Source organism: Xenopus laevis, chromosome 4S, assembly GCF_017654675.1.
Source record: "Xenopus laevis strain J_2021 chromosome 4S, Xenopus_laevis_v10.1, whole genome shotgun sequence".
In the NCBI taxonomy this organism is placed as follows: domain Eukaryota; kingdom Metazoa; phylum Chordata; class Amphibia; order Anura; family Pipidae; genus Xenopus; species Xenopus laevis.
In genome coordinates this window covers 116198191-116213188 of record NC_054378.1, presented here as the reverse complement: position 1 = coordinate 116213188, position 14998 = coordinate 116198191, and the positions used below count along the sequence as shown (strand labels likewise).

The 14998-nt window shown below is 39.7% G+C and overlaps 1 protein-coding gene across 1 annotated transcript in view; it reads left to right on the top strand.

The window, feature by feature from the left end:
- qars1.S (glutaminyl-tRNA synthetase 1 S homeolog) overlaps positions 1–14998 on the top strand; it is a gene marked incomplete at its 5' end in the record, with an annotated part of 81964 nt that overhangs the window by 12796 nt on the left and 54170 nt on the right. Inside the window, 3 exon segments of the mRNA NM_001086510.1 lie at positions 5549–5696; positions 6286–6395; positions 13845–13920. Coding sequence (NP_001079979.1) covers positions 5549–5696; positions 6286–6395; positions 13845–13920 — 334 coding nt within the window.

Sequence of the window (14998 nt, the reverse complement as noted above, 5' to 3'; positions counted from 1 at the left end):
CAGTCGTGAAAAAAAATATTTTTTCAAAACACATCAGTTAATAGTGCTGCTCCAGCAGAATTCTGCACTGAAATCCATTTCTCAAAAGAGCAAACAGATTTTTTTTTTATATTCAATTTTTAAATCTGACATGGGGCTAGACATATTGTCAATTTCCCAGCTGCCCCCAGTCATGTGACTTGTGCTCTGATAAACTTCAATCACACTTTACTGCTGTACTGCAAGTTAGAGTGATATCACCCCCTCCCTTTCCCCCCCAGCAGCCAAACAAAAGAGCAATGGGAAGGTAACCAGATAACAGCTCCCTAACACAAGATAACAGCTGCCTGGTAGATCTAAGAACAACACTCAATAGTAAAAACCCATGTCTCGCTGAGACACATTCAGTTACATTGAGAAGGAAAAAGCAGCCTGCCAGAAAGCATTTCTCTCCTAAAGTGCAGGCACAAGTCACATGGCCAGGGGCAGCTGGGAAATTGACAAAATGTCTAGCCCCATGTCAGATTTCAAAATTGAATATAAAAAATCTGTTGGCTCTTTTGAGAAATGGATTTCAGTGCAGAATTCTGCTGGAGTAGCACTTTTAACTGATGTGTTTTGGAAAAAACATGTTTTCCGATGACGGTATCCCTTTAAGGGTTGTATTCTCCTTTAAGGTATCCATACACAGACAGATTTAAGATAATGATTTGGTTCCTTTGGACCGATTCGGCAGCTTATCTGCTCCTTGTATGGGATGCTATGAGGCCTTGCCGATCAATTTCTGGCTAAAAATCAGTTAGATGTTGATTGTGCAGGCTTGATATTTTTCTTTTGGAACACAACAAATCGGTGGGCATGTTGGGGGAAAGATTCACTCATTTGGCGACAGTGTATGGCCACCTTTACTCTCTGCTTCTTCATAGAGACTGAAATAGAGTCGCTAGTCTCATTCTCCATAGACTCAGCTGAGGCAGACAGTATGGCAGCTTTACCTACTGTATTTATGATGTAAATATGATATTCTGGTTAATTTTGAATGTGGGATGGGTGGCATTTTAACAGCTACCCTCGTTGATCTGCTAGGTTCCGATATGTCCAGATTCAATGGAGCTTGCAGTCAATGCTGTTATGCAGCTCAGTGCATGCTGACTCGATCCTTCACTGTTGGGCTGTATTCTTGCCAGATTATATCGCTCGTTCAGGGCTCCATGTAGGGAGTACAGCTTTAAATGGAGCTGGAGAGGGGTTTGTTTTGCTGCGGGTTGGAGAGTATTTTCCTAATGGATAAACTGGAAGCGGTGTCACTTTCTTTATCGTCAGTCAGGGCTTAATTTAGGGCTTCTTGTTGCACGGCCATTGGCCTAACCCGGCTGGTAAATTCAATCACCAACACCTAGCCAGAGATTTACTGTGACGTCAGTAGCAAATGGCAAACTATTCATAACTTGTAATGAGAGCGGAGCTCTGGTTACACGATCCGGGTTATCCTTTCCGTATTAACCCATCGCAAGCCCCTGGAGAGGTCAGGCCCGAGGCAAGGGCAGCCCTGAATCATTTCAGTATGCTTGACTTAACCCTGAAAGCATTTGGATAGTTGTATGTAATCATAACATCTTCTATAATCCACACTTTCCTTAAATAGAAATACCTGTTATTCACCTTTGATAATATTGTATTGGACCTGTTAAACGGAAAACCCCAGGTTCTGAACATTCTGGATAACGGGTCCCATATAATACAGTTCTAGTAGACTTAAGGTATGAAGATCCTAATTATGGAAAGATCCATTAACCGTAAAAATCCAGGTCCTGGACATTCTGGATATCTGGTCCCGTACAATACAATTCTAGTAGGCTTAAGGTATTAAGCATTAACTGGAAAACTCCAGGTCCTGAGCATTCTGGATAACTGGTCCCATACAATACAGTTCTAGTAGACTTAAGGTATTAAGATCCTAATTACGGATATATCTGTTAAGCGGAGAACCCCAGGTTCTAAACATTCTGGATAACCAGTTTCCTAGAATACAATTCTAGTAGACTTAAGGTATGAAGCATTAACTGGAAAACTCCAGGTCCTGAGCATTCTGGATAACTGGTCCCATACAATACAGTTCTAGTAGACTTAAGGTATGAAGATCCTAATTATGGAAAGATCCATTAACTGGAAAAATCCAGATCCTGAGCATTCTGTGTAACTGGTCCCATTCAATACAATTCTAGTAGACTCATGGTATGAAGATCCTAATTATGGAAAGATCCATTAACTGGAAAAATCCGGGTCCTGAGCCTTCTGGTTCTTTCTGAAATAAGGATCTTCATACCATTTTCTACTAGAAAACATGTAAACATTGAACCCAATAGGCTGGTTTTGCTTCCAATATAGTATAATTATATTTTAATTGGGATCAAGTACAAGCTACTGTTTTATTATTACAGAGAAAAAGGAAATAATTTTTAAAAATTGGGATTCTTTGGATAAACTGCAGTCTGGGAGGCGGCGTTTTTGTGGATAAGGGGTTTCCGCATAATGGATCTCAGACTTGTATACAATATGCTGCAATATTCCAGCCCTCCAGATGTTGCACTACAACTCCCACCCCTCCTGAAGCCTAAGGGTTTTGGAGGGATGCTTGGAGTTGTAGTGCAGCAACATTGGTTATTCTGAGAAAGCTGAATTTATGCTGCACAGAACAATTTTTGGAGTGTATATATTACCCCCCCCCCCCCCCCCCCCCCCGCAGTCACACGATTCCATATTTGTTCTGTGCCCATTCTATTTCAGGCTTCTATCAATAGAGCTGAGTCTAGGGAATGCTCACAGGACTGACTTAACCTTCTGATCAGTGCAGGGAGGGGGGACTCTGCATTATGTTTATAAGGTTACTTAAGCCCCCAGTTAATACCCCCTTTTATCTGATCATTATTTTTGCACGCGTGTGTGAATGCTCCTTTCTATTCTTCATTTGTAAAGCCTGTGCGTGGGGGAGGGAGAGGTGAGATAATTAATGGTGGTGGGGGGAGGGGGCTTAATCACTAATCGGCGGTTTGGGGAGGGGGTGGTTGGTGAAATCGCTGATGAGGATGGGGGAGGTAGAAGAGATGTTCAGAATTTTGAAATTGTCAGCACAAGTGTCAATAGGGTAATTTTGTCAGATTAGTGGGCTAATATGAGCCGTGAGCTGGCCTCGATGTGCTTAAAGGACAAGGAAAGCTAAACTAAAAAAGGAGCTCGAAATGTTGTACGTTATGTTTTGTATTATATTGTGTATAAGAAATGGATCCGCACACACACTGATTAATGCAGTCGGGGAATATCCCCTTTTATTTATTCAGCCACCAAACATCAACGTTTCGGGGGAACACCCACCCTTCATCAGCTTCATCCTGATGAAGGGTGGGTGTTCCCCCCCGAAACATTGATAAAATATTCCCCGACTGCATTAATCAGTGTGTGTGCGGATCCGTTTCTTATACACATTGGTTGCTAAGGGACCCGGCTGGGTCAACAGAAGGAACGCACCACCAACTGCAGGATTGGTGAACTACAGGTGTGCGGTAGGAGAATTACATTGTATTATATTGTGACTTTTCTATTCTATGTGTACTGTATATTGTGAGTGGGTCCCTAAGATCAGTAAGTGACAGCAGCACAGAGCATGTGCAGCGAATCATCAGAAAAGAAGATGGGGAGCTACTGGGGCATCTTTGGAGACACAGATCTTTACTGCTAAAGGGCTGTGGTTGCCTTGGGCTGGTACAGAAGCCCTAAACATAATGTACAACATTTCTAGCTACTTCTAATTAAGCTTTAGCTCTCCTTTAAGCCTATATATAACCTGCCTAACTGCCAGTGGATCCAGAGGAAGGCAAAAAAAAACCCATCTGAAGTCTCAGAAGGGGAAAAAAATTCCTTCCTGACTCCAAAATGGCAATGGGACCAGTCCCTGGATCAACTTGTACTATGAGCTATCTCCCATAACCCTGTATTCCCTCACTTGCTAAACACCATCCAACCCCTTCTTAAAGCTATCTAATGTATGAATACTAAAATAATCGTTCTCTCCATGTGATATAGTATAAAATTGTGTAGTGCTCCAAAAAACTTTACAGCATGTGTGGAGCTCCTCTCTACATTCCGAAAACCTGGGGGATCCAAAAACCTGGGGGATCCAAACACCTGTGGGATTTTTCATTTCACTTGCATATAAAAAAGCTGAGTAATGGCACAGTGCATTAGACACAACTACTGACGCATTTTGTGCCCCATTCTTGGCACTTCCTCTGAGAATGAGTTTTTTTTTATTTTAGGCATCCCAACTTCCAAACAATGTTTTAATGGTGTCGTTAAAGATATATTTCATATCTCACACCCTTCTATATATTAAAACATTTTAAGAACAAATTACATGTAGCGTATACCTATAAATGTAAAGTACACCATGGTGTCTTGCAAGTTCTTTGAATGTGCCAGGAGTTTTTTTTTTTTTTTTATGTTTATATCTATATACATATTACAGGTATAGGATTTGTAATCTGGAAACCTGTTATCCAAAAATCTCCAAATTAAGGAAAGGCTGTCTCCCATAGACTCCATTTTATCCAAATAATCCACATTATTTCCATTTTCTCTGTACTAATAAAACAGTAGCTTGTACTTAATCCAAACTAAGATATATTTAATCCTTATTGGAAGCAGAACCAGCCTATTGGGTTTATGTAATTTTATAGTAGACAAAAGGTATGAAGATCCAAATTACGGAAAGATCCGTTATCCGTAAAGCACCATGTCCCGAGCATTATTAACAAGTCCTATTCCTGTATACAATCCTCATGTATATCACGTACATCATTTATTTCATGAAACTCCATTCCTATTTATTATTTCATGATAACTGGTGGGTCCCATCCATCCTAAGGGTTGTTTTTTATGGCTGCGAAACTATCCAAGTTTGTGCACTTTGTATTCTGCTAAGTATCTGTTATATAGTGAATAAAGTACCCCTTATTGTAAAATATAAGGATATTATAAGACACTGAAGGCCGAGTGGTTTTTATACAGGTCATGGAACCCAGAGGTAACTTCTAATATCATCATATTTTCCAACAAGGGGTACTTTATTTATTATAATACACAGGTTTTAGTGAGTCATGTGACAAAAATGACATCACTACTCACCGTTTATAATTGATGACATCAATAGTCACCGTTTAAAAGGATATAATTTACAAGATACTCATGGCTTTTGTGTATTATATAGTGAATTAATTACCCCCTATTGTAAATTATAAGTTACCGAGGAATTTCATGACCATATAAAAACAGGTCAAATATATAATAGGTTATGGAACTCTGAGATAACTTCTAATATCCTCATATTTTGCAACAGGGGGTACTTTATTTATTATAATACATAAGTTTCAGTGAGTCATGTGACAGAGATGACATCACTACTGACCGTTTATAACTGATGACATCACTACTCACAGTTTATAAGGATATAATTTACAAGATATTCATGGCTTTTTATATTGCAATAAGTAATATTCTCTCTATTCTTTTCCAGGCCCAGAAAAAATTGGGTCCATCTGTCGACAAGGTGACCGGAACTCTCCTGTACAATGTGGCAACTCGCCTTAAAGATACAAAGCGATTGGGCTTTCTGGTTGAATACATAGCCAGCAAGAAGATTACCACAGACCTGCAGTTAAATGGTGCGTGCTTATGGGCATATAAAGCATTTCTTGGCTTGTCTGTTAAGGTTGCATCATGTGATGTTATAGGTTGCACAGAAAGGAAGCAATGCGCTCGTGTGCATGCACACAAATTTTAAGCCCAGCTCATGACATTTTAAGGCCACCGCAGAACAAATTGTTGCACACACAAAGAAAACGCAACATTTTGTTTTAATTCTGACATGAGCACACCGTTTTTAAAAAACGCACACACAAGTTTAAAATGTGAGCACAAAATATTTTTTTTGCGTACATAACTGAGAATGAATTAGAGGGAACGTTGCATGTGAGCACTACTTGCTACCAGCTCCACCAGGGTTTTCTATATCTATTCATTGTTGTGTCTTTTATCCTCATTAACTACTAGGTTAGTCTCTCTTGCATGGTATCCCTGCTATTTACATCTGTAAGGGACATTTTAAACTCTGTGTCAAATACCACCCCTGTGGCCCACTTTATGGGCATTTGTTTTGTTGTAGTTCTGGGAAAATAAATGTTTTGTGCAAGAGATACTTTTCTTGTATATTAGCAGGTTCACTTAATGTGTTTGCTCCTGTGCCTTTTACAGCTGCCCTGGACTATGTCAAAGCTCATCCACTGGATCCTATTGACACCGGTCATTTTGAGAAAGATTGTGGCGTGGGGGTGACTGTTACCCCAGAACAGATAGAAGAAGCTGTGAGTACTTTAAAATTGTGAAGCACTTCCAAATATCAGGAAACCATCACTCCCGTGTATGAAGAGATAATGGTGCCTGGATGCATAGGTCAAACGATACGACAGGTGCAGGGTCTGCACTCATAGGACTTAGATGAAAAATAATAAAGGTGTTTAATTAAACAAGGCAACCACTAACGTTTCGTCCAGCAATCTAGCCTTAAATAAAGGCTAGATTGCTGGCCGAAAGATTTAATGGTTGCTTTGTCTAAATAAATACCTTTTATTTTTCATCATTCAAGTCCTGTGAGTGCAGACCCTTTTTCCTGTTTTTCCTAATGAGGACCAAAACGTTGGTCTTTGATACGATAAAAATAAAGAGGTGACATTTTTTTACATGGGTCTGCCAGTTTTCTGATCTTCGCAGATATATATATATATATATATATATATATATATATATATATATATATATATATATATATATATATATATATATATATATATATATATATATATAATATATATATATATATATATATATATATATATATATATATATATATATATCTTAACCGTGCACCCTGACTACATATCCAGGCCTTAGAGTGTGGATACTCATCGGACTGATGAAGTTCAATGCACCACATAGAACCAGTACTTTGTATACAAGGTCAGAGACATACGCTGGGCGGGATGGCAATCGGTGCAATTCGTTTTTCGAAGCTGGCCAAAGTTGCCTCACAAGAAAACTTCGGGCGACTTCAAAAAACGAAGCGTTCAGATGGCATCCCGCCAGCGATCTATATTTTAGCCGGCGGGAGGCAGTTCGGGGAGATAAGTCGCCCCAAAGAAGAGGAGATTTATCGCCGGGCAACTTAATCTCCCCAAATCTGAGCATGTGTCTCTGCCCTAAGGGTTAAACAAGTTCCAGTTCATTGATTTGTAGACAAATTTCAAGCACACTTCAGCAAATCACTCAACTCTACTGTACACAAAAGAAAGTTATACTGTGGCACTGTAGCTTGATTGCAGCTCCCCAAATTCATTCACTCTGCCAGATACTCCAAATTAAGCCAAACAAAAACCTGTAGGGAAGCGCAGAGAACAAATCACTGGCGCAGTATCTTAAAAGCAATTAAAGTGCTCTTGTCCCAGTATTAACCCCTGAAAGTGCTCAAATCTTTTTTAAACTTAAAAATAAGTGAATGTAAAATTGATGTTCTATTCTAAGAACTTTTGCAATCTACATTTATTTATTTTTTTCATTCCAAGATATTAAAGGATACATGTACTGTTAATATGAACGAATGTACAGGTATAGGATCCCTTATCCGGAAACCCGATATCCAGAAAGCTCCGAATTACGGCTGTCTCCCATAGACTCCATTTTATCCAAATAATCCAAATTTTTAAAAATGATTTCCTTTTTTTCTGTAATAATAAAACAGTACCTTATACTTGATCCCAACTAAGATATAATTAATCCTTATTGGAAGCAAAACCAGCCTATTGGGTTTATTTAATGTTTAAATTAATTTCTAGTAGACTTAAGGCATGAAGACCCAAATTACAGAAAGATCCATTATCTGGAAAACCCCAGGTCCCGAGCATTCTGGATAACAGGTCCCATACCTGTACATTGAAAACGTTCTTAGAATAGCACCCTTGTCAAGTTTACATGAACTTATTTTGAGGTTTACTTGCTTTAATGATTTAATTATTGTAGACATATGTGATCTGGTAAACACACTTCAATCACCTACTCACCAGATGCCATTATAGCCAGGCCAAATTTCAATCACTCAGGAATTTCAAACAGACATTAAGTATACAAGTCCAAATGCTGAAAACCTCTGCAGTCCTCTACACCTTTCATGTGGTCCTCCTCGCTTCCTCAGAAGGTATAAAATGTCCACTAACACATGGCCTGAAAAACTATCCTTGCGTCCGTCATCTATGATGTATCACACAAAGTGATTCCAACACATCATAGTGCATCGCCCATATCCAGCCTCCCTCCCTTTTTCCTGCATGTCAAGCCTCGTTTTCATGCCGATCATCAACTGAGCATGTGCAAGGATATCCAGATCAGATTGACAATCAGGGGGAGGATGTGCCGCAATTACAAAAAGCAGTGTTGGCATGGAAACCCAAAATCTACACATAAATATATGTATTTGGTATCTAAAATAAGAAAACGTGTATAGATAATCGCATTACCATGGAGACTCAACTCCAAAAAAAAAAAGTTAAAAATATTTTTACATACTTATTAAAAGTACATCATAAGAAACAAGGGAATAAAGGGTATAAAAAGGCAATAATAAACCCCTTAAATGCTGCTGGCTCCAAATCTATGTCTAGACCTTTGGGATGCAGGGTATCCAATTTAAATATTTAAAAGGTCTCTCTGAAATTGATTAAACGATCACAGCCTTTTTTTTTTTTGTTTGGTTTATTCTTTATCCAAAGAAAGGCATTTTCTTTTACAATAGGTAGTCATAGAGAGAAAAGGAATAGCATCCCGAGTGCTTCTAACAAATTGTTGGTATCCTATCATACTGCAAGTACATATATTATTCACGATACCATCATTTGTGCAAAACAGTTAAAGAGATAACACAGAAAGTAAGAAGAAAGTGCTCCGTCGTTCCCTGATATTTATGACATTTGACAGTAAACATTTGTAGTATTGTATCCGAATAATCCTTAGTGCTGTATTGAAAGTTGAAACCATGGAATTGGAAAGGCTCCTAGTTCATTGGATCACCGCCTTTTTAATACAAAACTAGGTATGCACCGAATCCATTATATTGGATTTGGCCGAAGCCCCGAATCCATCGCAAAAGATTCGGCCGAAAACCGAACCCAAATTCTAATTTGCATATGCAAATTAGGGGTGGGAAGGGAAAAGCATTTTTTACTTCCTTGTTTTGTGAGAAAAAGTCATGTGATTTCCCTACCCACATTAGAATTTGGATTCCGTTCGGCCTGGCAGAAGGATTTGGCTGAATCCGAATCCTGCTGAAAAAGGCCTAATCCCAAACCGTGGAAAAACAATTTTTGGGTTTTACACATGGTTATCGATAAAACGCACAATAAAGAATAGCATTGCGGTAGTAATAACAGTAAAATATTGGTCTTAATGTGGGATGTCCTCCAGGTCTAAAGAGTACAGCCAGCATTAGTAAACTTGGTCTAATTTATCGGGTATACCCCTTTGTATGTATACCAAGCGTGCCAGGATGAGATGCTCTTCAAGAATGTTTTTCCACACACCGGTAGTAGGAGGGTCACCTGTGCAAGCGCAATACATTTACATGCTAAAAACAACGATTCTTGTATTGATGTTAGTGTGTGATGAGATATAGTGAGGTGTGTTACCACCCCTAGCAAATAGATTGTAGGGGATACTTGAAATGGGGCTGTGATGGCCACAGATAGCAATTTCTAGACCGTACCCCAGAATTAGGAAACTATGGGAAAATTCCACACGATCACTGCCTATAAAACAGGCTGGAATTTGTTCATGTCCCACAAAATATGTGCCTTTTGGATCACAGTCATGTCTTTCTTTATAATGTCATGGTAGACTTTAGTTAGTTCTACGTGCCCTAATGTTACATGTGTTCCCCTAGCCTGCACCCTACACTTCTTTTTGTCCTGCCCTCATAGAACATGGGCAAATCATTAAATATACAATGTAAATGAAAGTGCAGTTAATAAAAATAGCAGTCAATGGAATGTTAATTCCCTTAATCTTTTTTGGCAGAACATGATGGCATGGCACATTTTGTTTCCGTGCATTTACCTCTACTGTTGTATGGTTTCTGTTGGTGAAGGCAGATTTTGAGATAGCTTGACCATGGGTACATGCAGGATGCTGCCACTTTGCAGAGTGATTTGGCAAACTGGGCAGCGAACTGGAACATGAGGTTCAATGTTGATAAATGCAGGTTATGCACTAAATGGCAGTGTGTTGGGAGTTTCCTTAAATGAGAAGGATCTAGGGGTTTTTGTAGATAACAAGTTGTCTAATTCTGGGCAGTGTCATTCTGTGACTACTAAAGCAAATAAAGTTCTGTCTTGCATAAAAAAGGGCATTAACTCAAGGGATGAAAACATAATTCTGCCTCTTTATAGGTCCCTGGTGAGGCCTCATCTGGAGTATGCAGTGCAGTTTTGGACTCCAGTCCTTAAGAGGGATATAAATGAGCTGGAGAGAGTGCAGAGACTAAGTGCAACTACCGGTAAATTGGTTAGAGGGAGGGAAGACTTAAATTATGAGAGTAGACTGTCAAGGTTGGGGTTGTTTTCTCTGGAAAAAAGGCACTTGCGAGGGGACATGATTACACTTTACAAGTACATTAGAGGACATTATAGACAAATAGCAGGGGAACCCCAGCCTTCGAGTCACTGCGGGGTTCTGTAAAAAACCATTTAAAACACTAAAACACTGCTCAAACTGCAGCTGGCTAAAAAAAAAAAAAAAAAGCTTATCTCTGGTTGCTATCCGGGATGCACAGAGTCCAGGATTCGGTTCGGCCGAATCCTTCTGCCCGGCTGAATCCTTCTGCCCGGCTGAATCCTTCTGCCCAGCTGAACCGAATCCTAATTTGCAAGTGCAAATTAGGGGCAGGGAGGGAAACTGCGTGACTTTGTCACAAGACAAGCAATTGAAAAATGTTTTCCCCCTTCCCACCCCTAATTTGCATACACAAATCGGATTTGGTTCAGTGTTCGGCCAAATCTTTCGTGAAGTGTAAGGGGGTTCGGCCGAATCCAAAATAGTGGATTCGGTGCATCCCTAGTTGCTATGGGTTTCTGCCCAGGTGCAAATCTGCCCACTGTTTATAAATAAGCCCCTAGCAGTGTTATGTTGGATCTAATAACGTTTTTTTTTCCCCCAGCAGTATGGCAGTCTTTTTTTTATTTGAGCATAGCTAACCTGCTCATTTTATTTGAAGGATGAAATTTATAGTTCAGCAGCCTGGACCATTTGTGTAGTAGAAAGTAGAGAACTTGAATAGACTTTATTGTAAGAAAAGAAGATACAGAATGTCATGATTTACTGCTCCGTACAGAAAAAGAAAATTAAAATGAGTCTCTGGAAATCCTAGATGGTGCATGGCTGTGACCGCTGCACAGGCTCTGCATCACATAATAGCAATAACTATATAGGAGCTATAAAAACCCATTACGGGTTGCATGGTTGTAAAAGTGAATGCTTTTATACAAAACAATATAATCGCTCTTGTGAGTCAAAGCTCTTACTGCTTATACAGCGGAACAGCACCACATGATTATTATACAGCCCTGCTGCCATTAAAAGGGAAAAGACTCTCTGTCAGGGTCGGGAAAACCTCTGGCTTTGCTGATATTGCTGAATTGTCAGCTGCCTGGGTCAGAATGACATACATTTTAATAAAGTTATTCTGTATGATTAATACACCTGCTAAAATGAGCACATTGTCTATGAAATACCAGGATTCTTCAGCCTGTTGCCCTCAAGATAATCTTGGACCAAAACTTAATCATGTGCTGGACTGTTATTCAAAATACAGTAAGACCCAAACAGCCCCTTACAAGACAAGTAAACATTGACTGTCTATGGCATCTTACAGCAAACAGAATCTACAGTCCATTCCAGGCTTAACTGTTACCCAAATGTATCTAAAGCCTTTTCTTAAAGGGATACTGTCATGGGGAATTTTGTTTTCCAGTTAATAGTACTGTTTCAGCAGAATTCTGCATTGAAATCCATTTCTCAAAAGAGCAAATAGATTTTTTTTTTATATTTAATTTTGAAATCTGACATGGGCTAGACATATTGTCAATTTACCAGCTTCCCCCAGTCATGTGACTTGTGCTCTGATAAACTTCAGTCACTCTTTACTGCTGTACTGCAAATTGGAGTGATATCACACCTTCTCCCCCCCCAGCAGCCTAACAATAGAACAATGAGAAGGTAACCAGATAGCCGTTCCCTAACACAAGATAACAGCTGCCTGGTAAATCTAAGAACATAGTAAGGGGAATGTTTACTAACATTGGAGAGATTTCTGTAGATGTTGCCCATAGCAACCAATCGGATCTTTGCTTTTGTTTTCAAACGTATAGGTTGTTGTTTAAATCTAATTGATGATTGGTTGCCATTTGAGATATATTTATCTCAAATGTTGGTGAACTTGTCCCAAATAGTAAAAATCCATGTCCCACAGAGACCCATTTAGTTACATAGGAGAAACAATAGCCTGCTTGTAAGCAGTTCCATCCTAAAGTGCTGACTCTTTCTGGAAGCACATGACCTGGCAAAATGACCTAAGATGGCTGCCTACACACCAATAAAAAAAATACCCTTGCTGGTTCAGGAATGAAATTTTATATTGTAGAGTAAATTATTTGCAGTGTAAACAGTGTCATTTAGAAATAAAAACTACATCATAAAAATCATGACAGAATCCCTTTGTTTTTTTTTTCTGTTTTTGTTCTGGCCCTTTAAGGAACTATTACAGCTTCCAAAGTCCCTGATGATTATGCTTAGCTCAGGGGATTATGGATCCTGAGATGAGATTTATGATACATCTTTGCAGTCTATGAGAAAACCTAAGGAGTTGACTCTTCCATGGAGAGTTTGATGTATAGCCCATTTAGCCAGGCCAAGTATGCACCTCCATGACAGCCCAGACCACAAGCTCACGCCCCTTCATGACTTCTTGATAGTGGATTATAACACAACAGGAGAGCTATAGGAAGGGGTCATGAACGTTGTGGCAAGACTGGTGAGGCAAGCTAAAACTACAGGCGTATACAGTATCATCTCCATGTATTCTTCCGAAGAAAAAGCGAAAAAACATACACCCTTCAACAGTGTTGGACTGAGTCATCTAGGGACCACCAGAGAACCCAATACCCTGGGCACACACTCATATCAGTTAGATGGCAAAAGAGCCAAATGCTAAAGAATATGGTATCTGTACCATACGGTCAAACCATGGGGCTGATTTAATTATATAGTTGCTAAGGTGAACCAGTGTCCTTGCCTGTAGGAACCAATCAGCAATTGGTTTTGATCAGACAACTGCAAATTAGAAAATTTAAATCAGGTTTTCATAGGTTGCTGTGGGAATATTCACTGTCAATGTCTTATAATGCCAAGGTCCGTCTCGGCTCTTAACTGTATACTTTGGCAGGGATGCAGCTTTAACCTGAAGCCTTATTTTGGGTGCTGCTCTGCCTTCCTAGAATGCCCTGTGCATGAATTGGGTTCTGCCGAATCTGTACTGTCACTGGACTTTAGCTGCAGTACAGCAGCATGTGTTCTACCTCTCCACTTGGGCAGATGCCAGTCTAATAACGCTGTGATTGCTAAACACTACTCATTAATGGGATTATTTTAGTTGCAGGACCTGTAATAACTTTTATATTTATGTATGTATATTTATGTATTTGTCTCTTCCCTCCCAGGTGGAAGCTGTGATTCAGAAATTCAGAGCACAGTTGTTGGCCGAACGCTATCGCTTTAACATGGGCTTGTTAATGGGTGAGACACACAGCCTTCCTCCCACAGTCACACTCCCTTCCCAGAGACTATTATCCACTGTTACTATAGGCACCATCTCTCCCTACTATACCTGCTATCCCACAGTCACACTCCCTTCCCAGAGACTATTATCCCACTGTTACTATAGGCACCATCTCTCCCTACTATACCTGCTATCCCACAGTCACACTCCCTTCCCAGAGACTATTATCCCACTGTTACTATAGGCACCATCTCTCCCTACTATACCTGCTATCCCACAGTCACACTCCCTTCCCAGAGACTATTATCCACTGTTACTATAGGCACCATCTCTCCATCTGTTCTGTTATGTTAGACATCCAGTCACTCCAGCCTTTATAGATTACATTTTTGTCTAACTAACTAGGGTATATTAGAAACATTTTTTATTTTGCACAGACTTCTTTTTACTCAGTTTTTATTTTTATTCTGAACAATTCCTTTAAACATAGCATGGACCTGAGTTTTTAAATAGCCACATCAGCACCTCCTGGCAACCTGTTCTGGCACACAAGGTTTCTATAGGCACTAGACAGTAGTTTGACAACCAAGGCAGGTGCCTGTTTGGGGGACCTAAGGCATTGTAACGGAGGCCATGTGGCATCATCTGGTTATCACTGCTGTTGATTGGTATCAGAACAACAGTTGCATGTTAGTTTAGAGTAATACAGGCCAAAATGATTTAGTTTTCTTTTAAAGTTATTGCTGTCATTTGAATCTAATGATATTCAGCTGTGACATTTATTACATTGTCACACCCTCTACTCAAATTTCTATTCAAATTATTACTCCTATGGATCACGTACAATTCTCTCATCCTATTCTCCTGTACTCCGTTCACCTCAAGGTATTATTGAGAATCAACCTGTTCACCTCAAGGCATTTTTCCACAGGGACCATCTACAATACTCACACCTAACCTAATCCTATATGCCATCTCTGTAGTGCAGCCCATTGCCTGTGTTCGTCTGCTGGCAACCTTGCTGGCTTGCCACAAAGGCACCATCCATTATTTTTGAAGCTCTGCTGCCTTCTGCTTTAGGCCCGCAGTTTTGGG